General features: G+C 37.2%; 1 protein-coding gene across 1 annotated transcript in view; it reads right to left on the reverse strand.

The window, feature by feature from the left end:
• SGCG (sarcoglycan gamma) overlaps positions 1–10,756 on the reverse strand; it is a 59,560-nt gene extending 48,804 nt beyond the window's left edge. Inside the window, exons 1-2 of the mRNA XM_003796719.2 lie at positions 10,560–10,756; positions 5,595–5,696 (exon numbers count right to left, since the gene is read on the reverse strand). Of these exons, the coding sequence (XP_003796767.1) occupies positions 5,595–5,696; positions 10,560–10,754 (297 nt within the window). The 5' untranslated portion in view covers positions 10,755–10,756. The remainder of the gene's footprint in view (positions 1–5,594; positions 5,697–10,559) is intronic.
• Between the last annotated feature and the right edge of the window lie 1,970 nt (positions 10,757–12,726).

Raw genomic sequence — 12,726 nt, forward strand, 5'->3', positions numbered from 1 at the left:
CTCTCTTTCTGTTCTCTTGAGGAAGGCTTGCAATGCTATAAGTTTCCCTCTTAGGACTGCCTTTGTGTTATCCCAGTGGTTCTGATAACATGTGTCTTCATTATCATTTTGTTCTAAAAATTTGATAATTTCCTTCTTGATCTTGTCTCTGACCCATCTATCATTCAGCATAAGATTATTTAGCTTCCATGTTTTTGTATGAGTCTGCAGATTACTATTGTTTCTGAGTTCAACTTTTATTCCATGATGGTCTGAGAAGATGCCTGGAATAATCTCTATTCTTTTGAATTTGCTGAGGTTAGATTTGTGACCTAAGATGTGATTGATTTTGGAATATGATCCGTGGACTGATGAGAAAAATGTGTATTCAGTTTTGTTAGGATGAAATGTTCTTCTGTTAAATCCAAAAGTTGAATAGTTAAATTTAAGTCTAAGATTTCTTTGCTAAGCTTCTTATTGGAGGGTCTATCCAACACTGCTAAAGGAGTGTTAAAATCTCCAACTATGATGGAGCTGGGGGAAATCAAGTTGCTCATGCCAGTTAGAGTGTGTTTTATAAACTAAGGTGCATTCTGGTTGGGTGCATAGATATTGATAATTGAGATCTCATCGTATTGAGTATTGCTCTTAACAAATATAAAGTGGCCATCTTTATCCTTGGTTACTTTTGTTGGTTGAAAACCTATTGTCCCTAAAAATAAAATTGCAACACCTGCTTTTTTTCTGCTTTCCATTAGCCTGGAATATAGATAACCATCCCTTCACCCTGAGTCTATGTTTATCTTTTAAGGTAAGACGAGATTCTTGTATTCAACAGATGTCTGGTCTGAGTTTCTGTATCCAATCAGCCAATCTGTGCCTGTTTAGAGGACAATTTAAGCCATTCACATTGATAGAAATTATTGATAAGCCTGATAAAATTTTAGGTATTTTCCAAAGGTCTAGTGGACGTTTTCTATCCTTTTGCCACTGTAAAAGCTGGAGTTTGATCAATAGTTTCTGAGTTAGTTTACTTTTGTGGTGGAGGATTGCACTGGTCATTATGGAGAATAGGTCTGAGAATATCCTGGAGAGCTGGCTTGGTTATGGCGAATTTCTTCAATGCATGGATGTCATTAAAGTATTTAATTTCTCCACCATAAATGAAACTCAGTTTAGCTGGATACAGGATCCTGGGTTGAAAGTTATTTTGTTTTAAGAGATTAAATATTGATGACCACCCTCTTCTTGCCTGAAAGATTTCGGCAGAGAGAACTGCAGTCATTCTAATATTCTTCCCCTTGTAGGTTATGGTTTTCTTACATCTAGCTGCTTGCAGGATTTTCTCTTTCATATTAACTTTCTTGAAGTTAAGTATGATGTGTCTGGGGGATGTCTTATTTGGGTTGCATCGTGCCGGGGTTCTAAATGTTTCTGCTATCTGAATTTCAGGATTTCTTGGTATATCTGGAAAGTTTTCTTTCATAATTTCATGCAGAAGAGCCTCAGTGTCTTGTGAATCAACTTCATCACCTTCAGGAATTCCTATAAGATGAATATTAGTTTTTTTTTAATTATCCCAGAGCTCTCTGAGACAATGATACATCTTTGCTTTCCATTTCTGTTCTTCTTTGGATGCTTGGGCATGTTCAAAAGCTTTGTCTTCAATGTCTGAGATCCTTGCTTCTGCCTGCTGCATTCTACTACCAAGGGATTCTACTGTATTTTTCAGATCTTTGAGGGCTGCAATCTTTTGCCTCAATGTTTCAAAATCTTTGGTGGCTTTGTCTTTGAATTTGTTGAATTCTTGAGAGAACTTTTGGAATGCTCCTTGAATTTCTAATTCTATCTTTGCCTCCATTCTATTAATCTTATTTGCAATCCAAATCTGAATTTGATTTCTGACATCTTCACCATCTGTTTATGAAGGGGATCTTCAGTTTCATCTGCCACATCCTTTCTTGGGAGGGTCAATCTACTCTGGTTAGTCATATTACCAGAGCTTTTCTGCTTATTCTGCCCCATGATTATTTTACCCCGTTTGGCTTTTCTCCTTGAGCTTTGTCAATGACCCATATGGTGTTACGGCCTGAGAGACTGGGGACCTGCTTGGTGTGGTGGAGCTAAGTGGCTCTGTCTTTTTTTCTGGTCTCTATCCTACCCTAGTGAATCACTTACTCTTGGTTGAAGTCTCAGCTGTGAAGAAATACCAGCAATTAAGTCACCTCTGCTCCCCACAAACAACAATTGAGCACAGAAAATCAAGCCTTCCCTCAACCATATACCCAGGGTGTCACCTTGGATAGTCTTTGGGTGATTTGCCCAGTTTAAGGGGTTAGAATCAGTTGTCCCAGTCATCACTGGTCTCAAGTGGGATAGTTCAAAAAGTCTCTGGCAACTAGATAGGAGGGGTCTGTTGGCAGCTCAGATATGACTCAATCCGGTGCTCCATGAGGGCAGACAGACCCACCCAGCAAATGAATTAATCTGGGAAGGTTGATGCCTCCTTCCCCACCTTGCACCCAGTCACTGGTAATCCCACAGGGCTGTGACCCAGTTCAATCCAGTAAGCAACTGCTGCCTGGGTTTATGACTGCCTGAGTCACCAGGAGATCTGAGTCCGGCAGAGGTACCTTTGGTGTTTACTATAGGCAGGGGCAATTCACTCAGTTCCAGCCCCAGCACCTGGTTGAAGTTGCTGACAGAACAGGACAGAGCAAGGCTAAATTCCTCTGCAGGTCAGATGCTGCTAGAGCTGATACAAAACTCAGCCCTGGGCAGCAAGCAATTAGAGTTTACACTCAGGTGTCAATTCCAGCCTCTGCCCGCCCACTCCTTTGTCTCAGCTATATTCCCCTGAGGGCTAAGTGCTATTATGATCAGATAAGCAGTCTACTCACAGCCCCTCCCTGTAAGTCTGTGAGCTGCACTTATTCTAGTCCCTGCACTTGGCCCAGGTCAGTACTGCTGCCCGGAACCCCTGATTGCCCAGAGAGACAGGGCTTGTCTCTGAAATGGCCTTAGGAATGTGATCCTTTCCCAATGCCACCACTGCTGGTCTGCAAGTCAGGAAACCACAACTCTTGTATGATTCACACTCAGCTGATCATCTTCTACTCGCTCCTGTGCCACAGAGTCAGCACAGATCAGCACCAGCCCTTTCCCCCTCCATTCCTCTCAAGAAAGTGCCCAAGAATCTGGACTCCATGGGTTACAAACCTCCAGACCTCAGGTAGGGGGGATGGAATCCTGGGAGTTCAGAGTTGCAGGCAGAGAATACCTATAATTTTATACAGTCTTATAGTTTTATGCCTGGCAGAAGAGTGCCGTGGCACCCTAGTAGGGGTAGGAGGTCCAATTTTTAGGGGGGTCTCTCCTGTGGTATAGAGTGGGAGGATGTTTGAACTCTGCTCACTTGTTCATATGGAGTAAACTGCAAACCTTTCTTGTGGGGGAGGGGACTCCCATCCACTTGGTGGTGGATTTTGTACCTTTTGATTGTCTTTTGGGCGTCGCAGCTTGGCTCAGAAAGGATGATGTGCGTTCTTCAATCTTCTCTCTTGGCTCAGCTTCAAACCATCAGCTTACTTGCTAAACTTCTGTCCTTTAATTCTCCTGGACAGAAGCTTCTGTAAATATCTGGCTGCAGTCTACCATCTTGCCTCTGCCCTCAAGTTTTAATCAGTGCTTTTTCTTTCTCTTCTTCAAAAGGAATCATGTAATTTGGGTGTTGGATGCTGGTGGGTTTACTGTTCATTCAGAGGAAACCAAGTATCTTCCAAAGTTCTAGGGAATTATGGGATGTTTTTCAGAAGGAAAGACACTTGAAGAGCTCCTTGGAGCTCTAACTGGGGAGTCAGAAATTCTCCATTTGCCTTGGAGAAGCAGATGAATGTGACATTAACTTTTAAATTTTATTGATGTGACTTTAGTACTTGTTTTTGCATTGTTAGGAAATAACTAGAGTAGTCACAATAGTTAACATTTTACTAATAATTTTAGCATTGATCCTCTTATTTTATCCTGCACATTATGAAGTAGGTACCATTATTCCTAAGATAGGGTTGAGGAAATTGAGATTAGAAAGAATAAATTATAGCTTCCTCAAAGTCACCCATAGCTGCAAGGGATAGTTCCAAAATGGAGCTCTTTTCCACCGTTATCCTGGAATGAGAGAATAGGGCTTGGGTTACAGTGGTGAAATCCACTCCAAAGCCCAGACAGTAAGTTGTTCTGAGATTCACTTCTGGTTGTCTACACAACAGGCACCCTGTGACCCTTTTCTTTTCCTGAAAATTCTAAATGCTTGCTTTTCCAGCCTGTCTTGCAACTAGGGTGCCCAAAGGACACAATTCTCATCAATGAGCTTCGGAGAGTTGCTGAGTGTGGGTAAGGCTGGGGTTTGTAGCCAAGCTTCCGCTTTCCTGGTAGGATGGACACATGCACGACCTCTGTACTTTTCCTGGCCATGAGCCTTGGTAGGTTTTATGTGTCCAGAATTTTATCCATTTTGTCTAGGTTTTTTAATTTATTGGGGTATAGCTATTCATAGTGGTCTCTAATGATCCTTTGTACTTTTGTGCTATTCATTGTATTGTCTGCTTTATCAGTTATGATTTTATTTATTTGGGTTTTCTCTCTTTGACTTTTGGTTTAATTTGTTCTTTTTCTAGTTTCTCAAGGGGGAGGTTGATGTTAGTATTTTTAGTCTTTTCTAAGATAGACATTTATTTCTATAAGTTTCTCCCCTATAGCACTGATTCAGCTACATTCCCCCCAACAATTGAAAAGTTATGTTACTTTTAAAAAATGTTTATTCAGCCCAGAGTCCTGTTTAATATCTTTTTTGACTTCTTCTTTGACCCATGTGTTATATGTAGTCCACTACAACAGTTCTGAGACAGACCGTGGTATGATTATTTCACTTCCAAGAAACAGATGATAACCTCCTTTCTGTCTCATCATGTAAGTTTCAACTTGCTGGGCTTGTTGGTTGCTAGAACTTCATTTGTTTCTATCTGTATGGATATTAACATTTCACAATTTTTGTGCATCTCAAAACTTTTGTAATGACCCATGTATATAAAAGTTTTATTCATTTTCTAAACATTTAAAAAGTTTTCATATACCTTTGTATTACTACTGTGTTATTAAATCCACTGTAGTCAAACTCCTGGGTCAAGCAATCCTCCTACCTCAGCCTAGGATTTCTGGTGCAAGCCTTCCCTGGCTAATTTTTCTATTTTTATTTTTTTTAATTTATTTTATTTTTAATTAAAAAAATATTTTTAGTAGAGATGGGGTCACACTCTTGTTGATGTGTTTTGAACTCCTTATCTCAAGCGATCCTTCTGCCTCGGTCTCCTAGAGTGCTAGGATTACAGGTGTGGGCCATTGTACATGGCCATGAAAATGATATCTTTTTAGAATTTAATTTCAGAGATAAGTTCCACAATCTAATAGCCAACCTTTTAATAAAGAGCAGGTCATGAATGTGACCAGGCAAGGCTATGTTCTATGTGTTCTAAAAATCTCTGAAATGTATTGAATTTCTCTGATGAACTATCATCTATTTTTCATACAACATAAATTTAAATAATTCATCATTTCCTTACCTTTCTAGAGTGTATTTCTTTGACATATAATGGGAATAAAAATTCTGATTCCCCTTCCAGGTGAAGTCCATCTTGTGTTACATGCAAGTGACCCATTCCTATCTGTGAAAAAATTGAGACAATATAGATTTTATATTGCTCTTTTCCACTTTTCTTAGTATTAACTTATGCATCTATTTTCATAAATTATGAGTAAAACTGAAACCTTTTCCTCTTAGAACTGGAACTAGACAAGGTTGTCGTCTATCACCATTACTATTCAACATTGTGCTGGAAGTTTTAGCCAATACAATTAGACAAGACAAGAAAATAAAGGGCATCCAAATGGGAGCAGAGGAGGTTAAACTTTCCCTTTTGCTGATGATATGATCTTATAACTGGAGAACCCCAAAGACTCAACCATAAGACTCTTGGAAGTCATCAAAAAATACAGTAATGTCTCAGGATATAAAATCAATGTCCACAAGTCAGTTGCTTTTGTATATGCCAACAATAGCCAAGATGAGAGGTTAATTTTCTACCACCTTTTCTGTATTTCTCTAAATGTCTTACTTAAAATGTTAGGTGTTTTATTCAATATTCAATATTTTATTAAATCTTGTAAATACAAAAAGACTGCTTAGAAAATTTATATAAGAATCATTTTACAACTCATACCTTGTAAGAAAAAAAATCTTGCCCTTACTATTTAAAAAAATTTCAATTAAGAAATAATAAAATAGATTCATTTGTGAGTACAGTTCTATGAGTTTAACACATGTATAAATTTGTATAACCACCAACACAATCAGAACATGGAATTCTATCACCTTCCAAAATATACCCAACACCTTTTTAAGGCTTTATCACTCAAGTTCACTATATAGTAAGTATGTTTAGGGACTTACATGAAAAGCAATACAGGAAGATGTGGAGCTCTGTTCAAGGTGCCTTCTTCCAGGGAGTTTACAATCATGAAGGACTACCAGACAGATAGGAGACACAGTTCTGGAGGTCACCAATGACCACCATGCTGTTAAATCTTGTAGGCATTTCCAACTTCACTTAATGATAAATTCTCAGCAGTATTTGACACTAAACCTCTTTTTTCCCCTTGAAACAATGTCCTCTTTTGGGTTCCATGATACTGTGCTCTCCTAGGCTTCCTTCCATTTCCAGACCCACACTCTCAGCCTTATTACAAGCTCATCCCTCCCCACCTAGCCTTGGACTGCTGCTTCCTCAAGTTCAGTCTTAGGCCCTTTCTTGGATTTGCTCTGACTCAGCCACCATTATTACCCTCTCAGTGTAGAAGACTCCCCCACATATATATTATCATCTTAACCATTTTAAATTATATCGTTCAGTGGCATTATGTACATTCATAACGTTGTGTAATCATCAGGGTCCCTTTCTAGAACTCTTTTGATATTGTAAAACTGAAACTCTCAACTCAGAATGGTAACTCTCCATTTTTGTCAGCTCATAGCCTCTGGCAACTACCATTCTACTCTTTCTAAAAACTTTTTTTGCAGTTTTTGACCAGGGCTGGGTTTGAACCTGCCACCTCTGGCACATGGGGCTGGTGCCTTACTCCTTTGAGCCACAGGCACCACCCTAAAAGTTTTTTTTAATTAAAAAATTTTAATGGATATGTTGTAATTGTACACACACACACATATATACTCATATATATGGGTACAACTGCTGTTTTGTGTATATACCCATATATATGGGTATAATTTACTGTTTTGATACATATATATTGGATAATGATCAAACCATGTTATTTAGCATTTTTGCCTCTATGAATTAGACTACTCTCAGTACTTTATATAAGAGGAATAATCCATATAATGGGATAAAAAAAAACCCCACAAGCCATCCGTATGCTGTCTCCATGAAACACAGCCAGCCTCAAAGAACAAAACAAGACTCACAGTGAAGGGTTGGAAAATAATATTTCAGGCAAATGGAAATCAGAAGAAAGGAGGTGTTGTAATCTTTTTTTCAAATATAAATTGATTTAAAGCAACTACAGTCAAAAAAGACAAAGAAGGACCCTTCATACTGGTCAAGGGAATGATACAACAAGAGGATATTTCAATTCTAAATATTTATGCACCAAACCTAAATGCTCCCAGATTTATGAATGGACCTTAATTGGTCTGAGCAATATGATATCCTGTAACATCATAATAGCAAGGGAATTTAACACTTCTCTCACAGAATTGGACAGATCTTCTAAACAGAAACTAAACAGAGATACAAGGGACTTAAATATTATCATACAACAACTGTGATAATAGACATATATGGAACACACCATTCCAAAGCTATGGAATATACGTCCTTCTCATCAGCCAATGGATATTGTCCAAAATAGATTATATCCTAGAACAAAAATCAAACCTCAACAAAATCAAAAGAATTGAAATTATACCTTGTATCTCTTCAGACCACAAGACAGAAAAGGTGGAACTCCAAAACAAGTTGTCATTCCCCACACAAAGGCATGGAAGTAAAAGAACCTTATGCTGAATGACAGTTGGGTCCAGGAAGAGATAAAGAAGGAAATAATTAACTTCCTTGATCATAACAACAATGAAGACACAAAGTACCAAAACCCATGAGACAATGAATAAGCAGTTCTAAGAGGGATATTTATTGTATTAGGAACTTATATCCAAAAAACAGAATGTGAGCACAATCAACAACCTAATGACTCATCTGAAAGAAATGAAAAAAGAAGAGCAATCTAATCCCAAACCTAGCAGAAGAAAAGAAACAACCAAAATTAAATCAGAAATTAATGAAATGGAAAACAAAAGAATCATTCAGAAAATTAACAAAATAAAAGTTGGTTCTTTAAAAAGATAGATAAACCCTTGGCTAGATTAAACAGAAATATAAAAGTAAACTCTTTAATAATCTCAATCATAAATGAGAAGGGGAAAATATCAACTGATACCACAGAGATACAAGAGATTATTTCTGAGTACTACAAAAAAACTCTATGGCCAGAAATTTGACAATGTAGAAGAAATGGACCAATACCTGGAATCACACCATCTCCCTAAACTTAACCAGGAAGAAATAGACCTCTTGAACAGACCAATATCAAGCACTGAAATGAAATCAACAATAAAAAAGCTTCTGGGCAGCACCTGTGGCTCAAAGGAGTAGGGTGCCAGCCCTATATACTGGAGGTGGCAGGTTCAAACCCAGCCCTGGACAAAAATTGCAAACAAACAAGCAAACAAACAAAAAACCCAACCAAACAACAAAAACAAAAAACCTTCCACCTAAGAATATCCCAGGACCAGATGGCTTCACACCAGAATTCTAACTGTCAAAGATGAGCTTGTACCTATACTGCAGAGCCTATTCCAAAACATTGAGGAGAAAGGAACCATCCCCAGCACATTCTATGAATTGGACACAGCTGCTGGCACAATTTAAATGGTGTAAACTTATCATGCCTAAAAGTAATCTTAAATACTACAAGATATGACAAGAGCATAAACTATAGTGTCACTCTATAATCACATAGAGTTTATAAAACTAATTCATCCATTTTCTGAAATAATGCATGTTGTCATTCATTCAAGGTGAAGTTTGGCTTTGCTCACACATGATGGGCTATGCTTCTTTTTAATACCAGGCCCATCTACAGACCTTCCCAGGACATCCTATCTCTGAATCTCCTACATAGCTGAGGTGCTGTGTCTGGCTGATGCAGGGCTCTCTATTTAGCCGATGTCTGTGACAAATCCCATGGTTTATAACCTAAGGATTTCAGCTTTGCTTCAGTCTCCAAAAATGTTAAAGTAAAATATTTTAGATGTAGACCTTAAAACGTTTATTATGTGGAAAAACATGCATCCTGTATATGGTGCTACCTTCATAAAGTAAAACTGTCCAGTGGACCTAAATACTATTGCAAAGCAGTAGAAATATTGCTTTTATAAATTTTAATCAAGAAATCACAACTTAAATTTGGCTAATTTGAATATATTGATATAGATAGTTCTCCATCCATATATTTATATATAACTTATAACAACAATTTACATTTATATAAATATATTAAACATTAAATAATCTATTTTAAACCTACATTTTTATTTGATTGATATTTTACCTCTTTGCACATGTAAAAACATAAAATTTTCTTTGTTCTGTCAGCAAAATACATAATATCTCTGTGGCTAGAACCACAACAGGATAGAAATAATTACATAGATAGTAAAGGATACTAATAACGGAAGGCATTTCAGACCAGCTACTGTTCTTAGAAAGAGCCTGCATATATCTTAACTTCAGATGGATGAGAGGAAGAGATGTTCTCTGCAATATTTTTAATCTCATTGTAGCTATCATGGAAAATTAAGGCATTTTAAATTATATAAACATTATTTCAAAAAGTACACAAAATAATACCAGAGCATATAAAATTATGCAGTTATCTTTAAAACATAAGTATGTTTAAGATGATATGAATTCCTTAGGTAATTGAATATTGCATCTGTTGTTGAATGTTGAAGTATGCACATGAATTTATGGTATATCAGCATGAAGTTTCTCAAAAGTGAGAGAGTAGTAGCATTTAAATGGTAAGTACTTATAAATTTGTAGGATTAGGGAAACATGACTTATACACTTTTACAAATTGATGATTTAATCTTTGAACAATCTTAACCACAAACTCAAGATCATAGCAATCTTCTCATCACGTACAGATAATGACTAATGAAAAAAGTATAATAAAACAAGTAAACCCAACGCAGTATAGTTCACAATGATGTAATAATGGTGAAAAAGTAAATGCTGCATATACATTTTGCTCCTGAAAATTCTGATGCAGACAGAAAAGAAGCAAGTAATGGTTACATTAAAGGAAATGTCTATCAGTACAATATAGACGAAGTGATATAGTGAACAAAACAAGAACATGCTTACCAGTAAAAAAATAGTAATACTTACTGGAGAAAACCACATCACCTTAAGTATCCAAATTGTAAGAGCAAAATTCACAACAAGGATGATAAGTAAAAGAAGAACAAACAAGTAGAGGCAACGTTTTCTCCAGCCATAAATGCCGATTTTGCAGACGCTTGGATTCTCTGGCCTCTCTATGTGGGTGCCTTCTGTGGCTGTGATGTACTGCTCGCGAACCATCTGCCACAGGATGTGCAGTGGGAGGAGAGAAAGAGACAGAAAGAGAGAGGAAGAGAGAGAGTGAATTGGTTTGTCAATGCTGATTTACAAGGACCCTAAAAAAATACTTTTCTCTGTAGTAACAATTTTCCAAAATTAACTACTTTTGAAAAGAGAATAAAATATTACTTTGGAACATGTCACTGTGTTTCACTCACAGGGAGCTATTTAATCTGTCATTTAAAATATTTTTGATATGACAAGTTTATTTAAAATCTAGTGACCATATTTAAAGTTTTTAATCAATAATTTCTATGTCTATTTATGTGTGTATAGCTTTCCCAGTTCTGCAGAGTTAATCTTGGAATTGAAACATCAACCTACAAGAATTAAGTTCTTAAAAGATTCAGTGGGAAAAAAAATCAAGGTGGTACTTGTATCTTTTAATAAAAGAATCCAAGTACCTAATTTTATGCCAAATGATTAAATTAATTTTTTTCCAGCTACTAAATTACTCAGAATTTAGAATACTCTACAAGATACCTACTACACTAACCTCCAGCTATAATAAAGTTCTCCAGTTTTTTTTTTTTTTTTGAGGTAGTGTCTATGTTGCCCTCAGTAGAGTGCTGTGGTGTCAGCTCACAGCCCCCTCCAAGTCAGCTTAAGTGATTCTCTTGCCTCAGCCTCCCAAGTATCTGGGACTACCGGTGCCCACCACAACACCTGGCTATTTTTTTGTTGCCATCGTCATTGTTATTTAGCTGGCCTGTGCCGGGTTCAAACTCACCACTCTCAGTGTATGTGGCTGGTGCCATAACCACTGTGCTATGGGTGCCACGCCTAAAGTTCCCAGTATTGACCTAAAGAATCTGAATATGTGTGTGCGTACAAAGGCTTATAAATACTCTTTGTTTTATGTAAACTAGGGTAAGAAATTTAACAACAATTTCAACTTTATGAAAGATTTTAAAAAATTATTCATTTTTTCCCTTTATACAGAGAGCAGAATAAAGTGCTTTTTGGCAATTAAGTTAAAATCAAAGATAATAAAGACTTTTGTGATTGTTAATGTAGTAGAATAATGAATCTGATTATAAAATATTGTCCTCTGGGATCTTTTATGAAAAGGTTATCTATTTATTTTAGGTGTGATTTGGGCTGTCCTTATCAAGAAGAGTCTAAGATAACTCTTTAAACCTCTTTCCAGTTCAAACATAGGCATTTCCCCATGTTCTGACTGATTATATAAAATTGTGTTCTTCATCACATAGTACCTTCAAGTCTTCAGATTTGACATTCTACATTATTTAACACCCAAATGTTTGAGGAGTTCATAAGGGCATTATTCATTTACTTGTTTCTTTGACCTCCCCCATTCTTTCCTACGTTTGAACCAGCTGCTCAGGTCACAGTACCAGATGCTTTTGTTTTCTTTCCCTGCAAGCCCCACATCGGTGTTATCAACTCTGCTTTTCATCTACCTCCCAAATCTGTCTACTTCTCTCCATTGTCATTGCTAACTCACTACTTCAGGCTACCAGGAATCCTCTCACCTGCATGACTGTAAAATGTGTTTTCACTCTTTTCCTTCTGGAAACCATTCTCTAAACAGCAGTAAAATGTAAGTTAGCTCCTGTCTCTATTATTCTGGATGTTCAATGGCTTTTCCTGAGAATGTCCAAACTCTTCTGTCTTCTACAGGACCCTGCATGAGCTGGTCTTGGCTGATGTCTTTGTGTTCATCTGCTACAGTTCTGTCATTTGCTCACAGTATACTCTTCAGTAGACCAGCTGCATCTCCTCAGGACCTTCATCCTGACTCTCTCCACCTGCTGTGTCTTCTGCTCTATCAGTAGCAGCTCACATGGAATCTCCTCAAAGAAGCCTTTCTGGACACTCAGTTGCCCTCAGCCACCCTACTGTATTAAATTTATTTCAAAATGCTTATCATGATCTGAAATAAGGGTAGCAGCTCCAGAATCTCCATAAA

The sequence above is a fragment of the Otolemur garnettii genome, unplaced genomic scaffold (assembly GCF_000181295.1).
Source record: "Otolemur garnettii isolate 467f Iridium unplaced genomic scaffold, OtoGar3 scaffold00106, whole genome shotgun sequence".
Lineage (NCBI taxonomy): Eukaryota > Metazoa > Chordata > Mammalia > Primates > Galagidae > Otolemur > Otolemur garnettii.